This window comes from Oryzias melastigma, linkage group LG11, assembly GCF_002922805.2.
Source record: "Oryzias melastigma strain HK-1 linkage group LG11, ASM292280v2, whole genome shotgun sequence".
Lineage (NCBI taxonomy): Eukaryota > Metazoa > Chordata > Actinopteri > Beloniformes > Adrianichthyidae > Oryzias > Oryzias melastigma.
In genome coordinates, this window is record NC_050522.1 from 410,154 (window position 1) to 422,662 (window position 12,509).

Consider the following 12,509-nt stretch of genomic DNA (forward strand, 5'->3'; position numbering starts at 1 on the left):
TTTAAATTAGCCAAAACAGCTAGCAGAATGACAATTTTTAAAACTTTAAAACCATAACTTTTTAACACAATTATGAATAATAAAAAGGTAGGAATATTATTCCAGAATAAATCAACTTAAACCTTAAATAACTTTCTATATTTTACTCTATAAAAATATATTTTATCAAAATTATACAAGTTTAAAATGAGTGCAAGATAACATCGGGCAATTAATAACAATAAAATAAAATTATCTAGAAGGCCGGATAGAATCACCTGGAGGGCCGTACCCGGCCCCCGGGCCTTGACTTTGACATGAGCCCTACGCCATTTGAAGAAAACTGGGAATGCTTGGAAAATAGTCCAAAAGATGATGAGAGTGGGACTTTAAAGAGACATTTAAATAGAGAAAAATGAATCAGAATCATACAATATGAATAAAACCGACCTTAAATGTTCGTTATCTTGACATGAATCAACTTTCAGATGTCACCAGGATGACTGAGAACCTTCACTGACATATTCATCTTTAAATGTTACTGTTTGGACTTTCCACTTTCAAACCTGAAAACAGAGAAGGTAGACAAAGCCTCATCACTGACTAACAGCCATATTATTGGACCAATGCCATTTTTATTAGACAATCCTCCTGTGCTGAAAGTAGACAGCAAACTTAACCAAATCAATCTTGAACATTCCCTTTTTCAAGGCGTAAAGACATTTTTTAAATTTTAAATGACATTTTTTAAGTTCTAATATGTGATGAAGACCAGAATGTTGGATAAACATCTCCTAAATGTTCAAAGTGCTCCAGGTCTGAAACAGATCTGACGTTCAAAGGTTTGATTCCTTGGAACAGAGACATGCTCTGTGCGTCTGTGTTTGCCACACCTCATTTCCTCAGTCTGCCCCCCCAGGCACCACCCTCCAGTCTGTGATAATCAAATAACTGCCCACACGGGATGAAAGCCCATCAGACAGCGCCACTCACCGCCGTCACTTCACGGCTGAGTCTGCAGACGACTGAGGACGCTCCCTGATGATCAAGCGAGTAGGGAGATTGATGTGAACGGCATGTGGGGGCAGACTCAGAGGCCTGAAGGGGAGTCGCTGTGTGAAGTTGTGACTCTACACTCAGCTGTTTTAACATCTTTCACTTCGTTCCCAAAAGTCCATCAGACAGCTGCATCAATGCTTTTCTTGGTGGAGCTGTGTCCCTCTGATCTATTAATACTCCTCCTGTTATCACTTCCTCTCTGCACATCAGCACAGGGCCGGCATCTGGAAGAGACCGCTCAGCGGAGCAAAGAGCCTTTTCCCGCCTTTTCAGGGACACACGGCTGTTGCTTTCTGCATCCACTCCACAGCAGCAGGATGGGTTACGGTACAGTGTCAAACTCAACCACAACAGGGGCCAAAATTAAAAACACACCTTAGGTCTTGGGCTGAACAGGATAAATGTTTGTTGAACACTGTAAAACTATTTTTTTAAACTTTAAAACAATAACTTTTGAACATAATTATATGAACTAGATATACAGCATTACCTGTGATAATGTTAGTGTGAATGCTGTAAGCTGAATGTGGTCATTGAAGATGCTAGTGCTGATAGCTGAAGATGCTGAAATTAAAAGCTGAAAACCCTGAAGCTGATACTCATCTAAAATAGTAGCTAAATGCCAAATTAGCCAAATAAAACCTAGAAAAAATTTGGCTAGCCTAAACAGCTAGCATGTAGCTCCAAAAATAGCTAAACTCCAAAATAGGCTAAAAACTGAAAAGAGCATAAATTAGCCAAAACAGCTAGCATGTAACCAAACTATTAGCTAAACTCCATATAGCCTAAAAAAATCGTAGTAAATGCCAAAATAGTCCAAAAATCTAGCATAATGCCATTTTTGAAAACTTTTAAACTTTTAAACTTGAACATAATTATGAATAATAAAAAGGCAGGAATATTATTCCAGAATAAAAATCAACTTAAACCTTAAATAACTTTTAATATTTCCCTCTTCATAAAAAAATATTCTGTCAGAGTTATACAAGTTATAAATAAGCGCAAGATAACATTTTTAAAAATGTTTCTTAAAGCCTCATTTCAAATTTTTCAAATTCAAGGCTTTTAAGACTTTTTAAAACCCCACAGGAATCCTGCTTCCAAGTAGTAAAGGTGTGGCCTTCCAACGTGCTTCTGATTGGTGCGTGTCGCTGCTTGATGATGCCGTCTGGCTCCAAAATGGCAGCGTTCATTTTGAGGAACAATCAAGTAAACCGTTTTCTAAATAAACCAATTCCACTTCTATGGATGGTTAGAATACAGAAACTTGAAAAAGTCAATCCAAAATGTTTGGATGGAATCTTGGATGGACCATTTTTGAGATGGAAGTTGAGAAGCGAGAATGATTGCTTTTTCCCTCATTAACCTTGGATTTCTGCATCAGCATAATAAGTCTGAGGCTCCTGTAGCCTTCCACTGGGGCTCTGGTTTGAATACAAATACTAACAATTTCAATAACTAATGGTTTTATAAATTTAAGTTATTTTTTTTGTAGTACCATAAATAAAAATGTGGTCATTCATGTTTAGATAACTGTTTACATCCATTGTTACTGTGATAAACTTAAAAGCAAACATTCTGATCTTCTGCTGAACAACAATGTCCAACTAATGTTCAGAGGAAACGTTCTTAAAGTATTTAATCCTTTAACATTTAAAGATCTTTTTTAATCTGGATTCAACCCAAATGTTAACAGTTTTTATATTCAATAGTAAAAGTAGAAAAATTGAATGAACAAAGTCACAATGAAATCCATTTCTGACTTTTATTGCATTTGTAATGACTAAATCTGCTGCAGCAGGAGGATCTTGACGTAGGGGGTATTTTATTTTGAAAGGAACTTTCTGCTTTCAGGTATACGAGTTAAAATTGTTCAGCATAGAAAAATATACAATTTGTTATTTAAGTATAGTAAATATTTAAAATCTGCATTTAAAAAATGAATGAATGTTTATTGGTTACAGAAACATTGAGTGTATTTTTCTAAACTTGGCAGCTCTGACTGGGTTTTGGTCAGTAAGAAACTGGAGCAAACGGCTGTTGTGTTAAAAACTCATGATTCAGACAGCGCTTCCATGATTCTTCTCTGGTCCTTCTTGATTGTGTCCCAACGCACAAACTGAAGCAGGAACTTCTCATCAGACTGCACCCCCCCATCATAAATCAGTGGGAAGCCCTTCAAAGAGACCGAGCGAACATGCCGGTGCTTTTCTCCACAAACAGAAGTAGCAAAGCTCATCATCTGTGTCCTTCCTGCAGAGCAGAAGTGTGTCTCCACAGTCAGAGCCAAACTTCAACACAGCAACCCAGTTCATGTGCATGATGGAGTGTGTGTGTTTGTCATTTTTAGGGCAACATCTGCAGCAACCAAAGTCAGAGCACGGCAGACCCCCCCCCCCCCCACAAATACTCCAACATCAATCAATACAGTCCACCGCGGCTACTGTCCTCGTGCAGTTAATCAAAGAACCAGAGGGGGAGGCTCACGGTTCCTGTGCTCCAGCATCTTTCTAGTGAAGGATATCAGGGAAAGGGCTTTGTTCCTGAACTCCACCACGGTGTAGGTGCTCACCAGCGGGTCCACGAAGCTGATCATGTGGTGCCTGCACTGGGCACGCTCCTCTGTGCTCACTTTGTTGGTGATGATGTCCAGACCTTTGTACACCTGCAGGGGGCGGGAAGAAAAAACCCCATTTAGATGGAAACAGAGCTGAAAAGCAAATAGGATCTGGAAAAGCTTCAACCTGTAAATGGATTTTAAGAAAAATCCAGAAAAGGTTTCGGTTAAAGAAAAGACTTCTAGAAAGCACCAAACCATCAGGTGTGGTTTCTGCAAAACACCCCAGGAGAAAAGGAACCAAGAAGAGCTCCGCCCACTCTCCTTGTGAAACACCCCAGTGCTCCTGTGAATTCAGATACTCCTCTGCATGTTCCATCAGCCAGACTGGAGGCTTCCGGTGGAGAGACACACAGCAGTCACTCTCAGAGTGGGTTACCCGTCTGATCAATGAGGAGATCTAACAGTAACCAGGTTCATCTGTCTGCACCGAGATCCATGCCCCGTCCAAAGCTTCAGCAGGACAAAAGAAACGCCACAAATGAACGAGGCTCCAGCTAAGATGAATGAACATTTTTGTCAGGTTGACTTCTAAAAACAAACATGAAATAAAACAAACATTTTCGCTCATTTAATTGACCTTATTCATGGCGTAATTATAAAATGCAAGTGAAGTTTTAGAGGACAAGAAGAAAAAAAAGTCTTCTTTTACATACATTTAATCAAATTTATCAAAATAGAACAAAATAAAACCTTCAACTTCCCAATCGAAGAACATTAAAAAACACTAACACTGGTGACTTTACAATTACAGTGGCTCGTTGGGGCGGGGCTAACATGAAGGACCAATTAAAATCAATGAGGGTGGTAACTTCAGTCCTGGTGCATTCACTGACTCTGAGAACTGTGATAATTACCGTCAGAAAATGTCTGTTTAGTCTGTTCTATCATAGTCTGGAGTTGTCCAAGACGGGTGTAAAAAGCAGTTTTATCGCGTACAAACCGCACGTCCAAAACGCTGTTCTAGCTCGTTCAAAGCGCCATCTTATTGTGATACAGACAGACATAATTTTAGAACAGCAAAAAGTTCAGGACATCTTACCTTTTTTTTGGCTAAACACAAATATTTTTTTCAAAATGTTTTATTTGGGTTTCAAATATTCATAGCCTCAATGTGGCTACATAAAATAATGGTTGTTGATACAATTCATAATCAAAATTGGTTCATTTTAAACCAAAAATGGTTCCAGGACATCTACAAGCTAAGGTCACAAACACTATATTACCAAAAGAATTTGCTCATCGATCCAAATGATTAGAATCAGGTGTTCTAATCACCTGTCATGGCCACAGGTGTATAAATCCAGTCCTCAGGTATACAGAATGTTTATACAAACATTTCTGAAAGAATGTTTCCATCTCGGGATCTCATGAATTCCAGAGTGGAACTGTCATAGGATGACACCTGTGCAACAATCCAGTGAAATGTCCTAAATCTTCCACAGTCAACTGTCAGCTCTATCACAACATGGAAGAGTTTGGAGCCCCACGTCTAAAGCAACAAACACCTGTTCTCTCCCAAGATCACTGCTGTCTATTTGACATTTTTACTGGAATTATGTTTTTCTTTTCTTTCTTTTTTTCCAGCTTTTTCCTTTTTTTCTCCTAAACTTTCTTTATTATGCTTGTGAAAAATAATAAAACAACTTTTTTGGGAGAAGTTTGATCCAGCTGGATTTCAGGTCAGCTGCTCACAGGTGGGGGTGTGTCTGTCTTCTCTGAACTGTTTTCCTCACCCGGCGTCGGGGAGCAAGACTTTTGCGGAGAACCGTGGAGTTTCCTCAGTTTTTAGCCAAAATTGTGGAAAATTCCTGTTGGTCTCTTCCCCAACATAAAATAACAGTCAGTTTCCTCTTTGGATTTCTCGTAGCAGACAGCTCCGTTTCGTTCCGGCCGCCCCACCCCCATAGCGGACGAGGTGCTGCTCTGCTTGCCATCTACACAGTGACGTTTATTCTCTGCCTTATTTATTCAACCGAAAGATCGGTTTTGCACAAAAACTACAAATAAATTCCATAGTATCTCTTTAATTTAATAAACTCTCAATCACAGAATGTAAAAAAAAAAGTTTACGTTTATTTTAGATGGTTTTATTACGCTAATCTCACAGCTGCACAGCAGGACGCCTGAGCGCGATTAAGAAATATTAACAAATTAATTATGCTTCATTAATTGCGTGCGTTGACGTGTCAACATTCGCAGTATATATATGTATATATATATATATATATATATATATATATATACATATATATATATATATACATATATATGCTACAGTACAGAGTGTCTTCATTCCTTTGTTGGTTGGTGTAAAAATAAATCTGGAACATTTGGGAGTTGGTCGGAACAGCTGGGTGGCTGCTGTGATTAAAGCAGCAAGCCACTTTCCTGCTGAGATGTGAACAACTGAGCACTACTCCAGATTCTTTTAGCTTAAATCCCACCACACTCAAACCCGCTTCTTAAAGGTCGTGCCAAATTTCCCGGCAGCTGCAGGGATTTTTAAGAGCAGAAACACACGTTGTGCGGTTGATGGTAGATTACACACAGGTGTCGAGCAGGAGGAAGCCCTCACGTGTGATGCGATGACATGGTGTTGGTGAGCATCAAGTCTTACCCAACTCAACAACCAGAGAATATGTCTGAGTCCCATGAGATTGGTTTAATGGGTTTATTTTGACCACTTTACTGTGCATGTAATGAATAATGAGGCTCAAGTTCAGGAATAAAAAGCTCTGATATTACAGACACTGATGTTAATGTCCTTTGAGCCACCACTTTAGAGTTTAAATGTACACCAAAACCCAGAGTTACACCCCTAATGTCAAACTAAAAGCGTCAAGAAATGTTGCAATTCCTCTTTTCAGTTTGAATTTCCATAAAAAAAAAACTCTTTTGTTTTGATCAGCTCAGACTCAGAAGTGAATAATGCTGAACTTTGCCATTTAGAGTAGTAAATTTTGAGGTCAGAGACGTGTCCACATCCTCTGAAATATTGCGTCTAACCTCGTCAGCAAGCATCCTGGTGCAGCCTTAAATGCAATCTTGTTCCTCCATCAGCTTAGACTCTGAACCAACAGCTGAGCTCAGTGGTATCAGTAACGCTGTGAAGGTTATCGATTATGTCCCTGGAGATGGTGTGTAAAAAAGGGAGAGGTTGCGTGCTTTTCACCGGATGTTCTGTATCTCTGTGGCACGCCAAAAGTAAGTAGCAGGGCAGGGCACAACAACCCCGGCTAATAAATGATTCACGGCTCTTTTGCACGACATCTCTTGCCAAAAAGAGCAGAGTACGGTTGGACAGAGGAAGAGGACGCATCGGGTTTATCTGAAACAACCAAACGGCTATTTCAAAGGAGAGAGCAAATAAGAAAAGTGTTAGGGGAACTTTTTAGCCACAACAGGATGTTCCTTGACAAATCTGTGCGTTTCACCCCAACCTCTTGTGTCTTCACCGCTTTTTCTCACACTAACACACAGCCAGGTTATAGAGAAACGACAACCATGATAAGACAGACGGCTGCTTAATAAACAGATGTACACAATTGTGTGATTGTGTAAAAATGACAACAGGACCTTCAATCATTTATGGCCATCAGGCCCTCCCAGTTCAACTTTTCAGAAACTAATCCATCTTAATAGCACTGAAAACACCATAAAACAGACACAACTGCTGATAACCTTATCAGTGATAAACAACAACAACGAACAAAACAGATGACTTCCTTAACAAGACCTGCTGAGACACCATTTTGAAATACTTTTTTATTATTCTTACATTTCCTCAAAAATTGACACTTTTCTTCATTTATTGGCGCTGGTTGGGTTTACTGCCCTGTGGTACAAACACTCAAAAATAGGTTCAAATGTTTTACTTTGACTTTGATAAGTGATGAAACCCGATGTACTGTTGGAGCATTATCAGGAGCCTGGCAGAGTGATATGTAAAGTACTTCAACACAGTTAACAATAAAAGAGAGAGTTTTGTTTATAATCGTGTTATAATCAAGCAGAAACTCTATGGGGGAGGGGGGGGGGGTAAGGCCAACCAGAAAATAACATTGCAGTATCACAAATGAGCAGAGAGGCTGGATTTTAGAGTGAGCAATTACCCATTGACTCCAATGTCGAGCCGGGGTGGGATTATACAAGTTCGCTTCCTCCCACTCCCTTTCAAGCAATCTAGATGTAATTCAATGTGATGTTTTTTTTCATGCATTATTCCCGATTGCTTGAAATAAACAATTTCATTCATTCATGTTAAAATGTTTATTTTCTCGGCTCAAATAAATCCCTTTATTATCTGGTGCTTGAACTTAGTCAATGACTGCTAATTTTGACTGTTTATTTTGAGGGGGCGTGGTTTTATGATTGACAGATGATGGCCGTTGAGCTCTCTGAACAGAGCTCCAACTTTTAGCTTGTTTCATCCGTTTTAGCTTTAGCATCATCACTTTTAGTGAATGTCCTGCATTGGTCTGTAAACTGTTCTAACGCTCTCTGGAAGTCTTCTGTTGTCCTTTTCCAGTAGGAATTAAAACATTATTTAAATTTCATATAAATAAACCACAAAAATATATACATCATGATCATTTTTATTTTATTCCAGTAATATGATTTAATTATTTTCAAAATGTCGTCACATTAAAATCTTATATTAATCTTATATCTAATTGGTTATTGTGGTTTTTAATGTTAAAATCACTGACATGTTCTATATTGAGCACCGTCACTGGATTTTTTGTGTGAGTTTCATCCAATACTTACGGTAGCAGGACTGAGAACGCTGGAAAATCTCCACCAGACTCCACGGAGCTTCTTGACGTGACCACGGAAATGTGAACGGCGGCTCATTTGACCGCAGTTGGAAAGGATTGTAAATCAATGAAAGAGCATTTTGATGTTAGCTTTGATTATTTTATCAAGAACTCTGAGAAACCAATGGATTGAGATAAAATAATAATGGGTGTACACATTTGATTCATTTGTTTGAAGTGAAAAGCTTTTCCATTGCCGCCCCTCAAATATAGAATAACATTTCGCACACTTCATTTGTCAAGTATCAGTGGAAAGGCTAAATAAAAAGCTGTTCTTTGCATCAGAATTAGCCAATTGTGTATAATGTATGTATAATGTATGTGAGATACAGCTGCAGTGCTTAATGTTGTGATCATTAAATAAAATGAATTTTACAATTTTAGCTATGAGAAAGTTGTATTATTTTTACAATTGTTTTTTTTTAAGCCATCATTTTAAAAGAAATAGTGACATACTTTCTCGGGTACTGTCTTGCATTACAAATCGTGGAATGTGTATCGCAATATGTATTATATCACCAGACTGTTGTCAGTACACTCCCCTAACGATGATAGAAAAGTTGAAGATGGTGTTTATCGCAGATATATAACAATCAAATCTTTAGTTTTTAATCAAACAGGATCAAAAGGAAAGAGTCTTTTGAAGATGCTTCACCGTGTGTATATCATTTCAAAGCTAACATATGTTTGTTCCACATATGGCAGAACGGCAGCAGAGTTTCTAAAAACACACATGGCTCGTGCTGAATCCATCTCGGCCTCCTCGTGCTTCTCCTCATGTGAGGAGCACATGACATCAGCTCATCTTCCTTCAGCGAGAGCATCAATTCTGCTGTCAGCACTCCTGCCACGAGGAGCTCGCTGTGCCTCCACAGTCCACGTCCAGATCCTCTGAGGATCCCAGGAGGAAACGGATGAGAGGTATCCTTATTAGAGAAAAAAGCTGACAGTGCAACAGCTATATGTAAATAAGAACCACAAAAATAACTATTTCGGTGGAAAATGGAGGGAAAATGTCTGAGGCAGAGCAGCAAAGAAAGAGAAACAGGATTAGGAAGATTTTCAGTGAAAGTGGAGACGAGAACTACACAACTACAGAAACTCTTTCACTCAAAGATAAAAATGATATGGATATTGATGCTTTCATGCCTTCCTGGGGAGAAACTGAAATAATAGGTTTCATGAAAGGATTGCACAATTAAACTACCGTATTTTCTGGAGTATAAAGCTAGGTTTACACGCCATGGAGTGGAGTGGGTGCGGCGTCCCCTCTCTCCTGCAATTCACACCAGACGCACATTTCTTCCCGACAGGAGTTTCGTCTAGAGCTTTTTTTTGTTTTAGCCATCATGGGTAAGTTAATAACCTAAAGATATTACCCCATGTTTCTGCTAAGAAGAATTGTTCTCTGCCTGTCTCGTTTTTTTACAACCAAAACCCAGTCCCACACCTCGCTCCAGAGTTGGCCCACTACATTGATTTGTGTGTGTGTCTGTCTGGTTTTTTGTGTGTGTATGTTGTGATTGTGTGTTTATTTTCATTTCTACAGTCTGTTTAGATACAAAAACATGTTCACATTTGTGGTGTTTTATTGTGAAAAACTAGTTATATTTTGGAAATAATCCCGATTTTCTCATGTATGTTGATGTAACTTCCTGCCAGGATTTAGGCGGAACGCTCGTGGCTCGCGCACAAAACAGACCAGACGCCAGACGCCGAAACAATCTGCTGCACGCCGTGAGCCTTCCACGGAGGACCGCGACGCTCCGCGTCTGGTGTGAACCACACCATAGGTTAACAAGGGCGCCGAATGGAACAGCCCTTCGTTCCGCAGCGCTTCTGCGTCCAGTGTGAACCGTAAGTCGTGAGAGCAAAAATGTCAAATAAAGAAGAAGAAAATCCTAAATAAGTTGCTCTGAAGGGGTCACCAACCCTGTTCCTCGAGGGCTACCGTCCTGCTCGTTTTGCAGCTAACCCTGCTTCAATAGATGCTAGTTAGCTGGGTTAAATCAGCCTGGTTTCTGATTGACTGAACACACCTGATGCAGGTGAGCAACAATTACTGAACAAAGGTTTGTTGCAAAACAAGCAGGGCAGCAGCCCCCGAGGAACGGGGTTGGTGACCTCTGCGTCTGGAGTATAAGTTGCACTTTTAGGAGAAAAGTCTGACGTTTCAGAACAAATCCAAGCGTAGCAAAAATAATAAACAAAGAAATAAATACAAGAATACTAATCTTTTGATCTGTTCAAGATAAATACCAAAGTTTTAGACGAAAATGATCAGATTCTCTTCAATGCCTTTTTTGGACGATACTTCTTCTGCCGCTGTCAGACGCAAATGCTTCAGATGCAGCAGCCTCTAGTGGTTGTTAGAGGAAACAACTGCTAAAAGACGACCAGTGTTTACTGGGAAAGGAACAAATATATGAACCTATTTATGTCTAAAAAAACAATAATAATTCACATCTGAGTATAAGTCGCACCCCTGGCTAAACTACAAAAAAAATGCGACTTATACTCCGGAAAATACTGTAAATATTTTAGATGTAAATATTTAACCTTTGATGCAGAGCTTATAAAGAGAAAATCTTCCAAAAACTTCTGAGGATTGAAAGAGAAAATCCACTTTTCTAAAAATGGAACGACATTGTGCATAAAATTTTAGGAAAATTTGGAATTTTTGACTCAAGGAATAAAATAATCTATAAACTGTAAGAAGAAATCTTGATTAAAGATTTTATTTTAAAATTATTTCCTCTAGAACCTTAAAAACTCTGAATGTCATAATTTTCATTGTGTTTGATAGAAACACATTTTGTGGCTGCGTCTCCGTCCCCTGCTTTTTAAGTACATGTGAATGGATGCAAGCATGCGGTGGTGGAGCGGGCACAACCGTGCACGAGACAATGAGCTCAGTGTTTGAGGCCTGAAGACGGCAGCCGGACAGCCTGGCAAACCTCACGCCTTACACGAGACAGCTGTTCCTCTGCCACGTAAATGAGGGTGGGGAAGGGCAGCAAGAACGAAGAAGGGCTGAGGAAGAATGAAAGGCCTAAAAGGAACAAACACTCATTCAGCCGCTGAATGAGAGCCACAGAGGGCATGACCAGATGAAAGGAAATGAAGCAGACCTTTTACGAGGTCATCACAGGGGACTGTCAGTGTCCTTTTCTCATAAATTATTACGCAGCCAAGAAAAAATGCCATTTTTGAGTGGATTTTAACAAAATAACACAGTGGGATTGATTTGCAAAGATACAACATGCCTTTATTCTGAAAAGATTTTCAATGAGATGCTTTTCATGTCTTAAACTCTGCTGGTTTACAGTTAACAGAACAGTTGCCACGCCTTTCAGGAAACAAAGTACTGCAGACTAAAGAGGTGAGAAATATAGAATATATTATTGTTTGAAATGCTAAACATTTTAAAATAAGATAACATCCTCCTGCAAGCCTTATAGCCTTATGGTTCCTAAAGTTGGTGCTGATGATATGAAATAAATAACTCTTTAGAGGAAAGACGGTCTACACAACAGTATCAGGATCCAAACGGAAAAAATGAAGCTACTGCATGGAAATACTCGACAGTCGAGCACAATTTTGGATCTGCAGAATAACTGAGCCTACTTCCCAGATTCCAAGCAAACCATTCTTCTCTTATAATGACATGACAGTCAAAAGAAAAGATGAACCAGAGCTGTCGCCAGCGACACCTATACCACATGCTGTTAGACCAACTGTAACTCCTCGCCCTTTTGAGCAATCAAAGTCAATCAGCTAAATCTGATGCACTATCCATAATAAACTTTGCGCTGATATGCAACTTGCTTATTGACGTAAAATGTTGCATATATGCACAAGGCTGCTTTTCTCTGCTTGGTACATTATTTGCGTAAACACTTAAAAGAGCTGTGATAGAAAGACGTCAACTCGTGGTGGGGGAAAAATTGATTTTTAGATGCATCGACTGCAGTCCATAAACAATTCTGAATTGTTTTATGAATTTTAAATAATCAATAATCAAAACAATGGTA

The 12,509-nt window shown here is 39.2% G+C and overlaps 1 protein-coding gene across 1 annotated transcript in view; it reads right to left on the reverse strand.

Annotated features, from left to right (window-relative positions):
- trit1 (tRNA isopentenyltransferase 1) overlaps window positions 1–12,509 on the reverse strand; it is a 54,740-nt gene that overhangs the window by 29,261 nt on the left and 12,970 nt on the right. Inside the window, exon 2 of the mRNA XM_024263747.2 lies at window positions 3,563–3,703. Within this exon, the coding sequence (XP_024119515.1) occupies window positions 3,563–3,703 (141 nt within the window). The remainder of the gene's footprint in view (window positions 1–3,562; window positions 3,704–12,509) is intronic.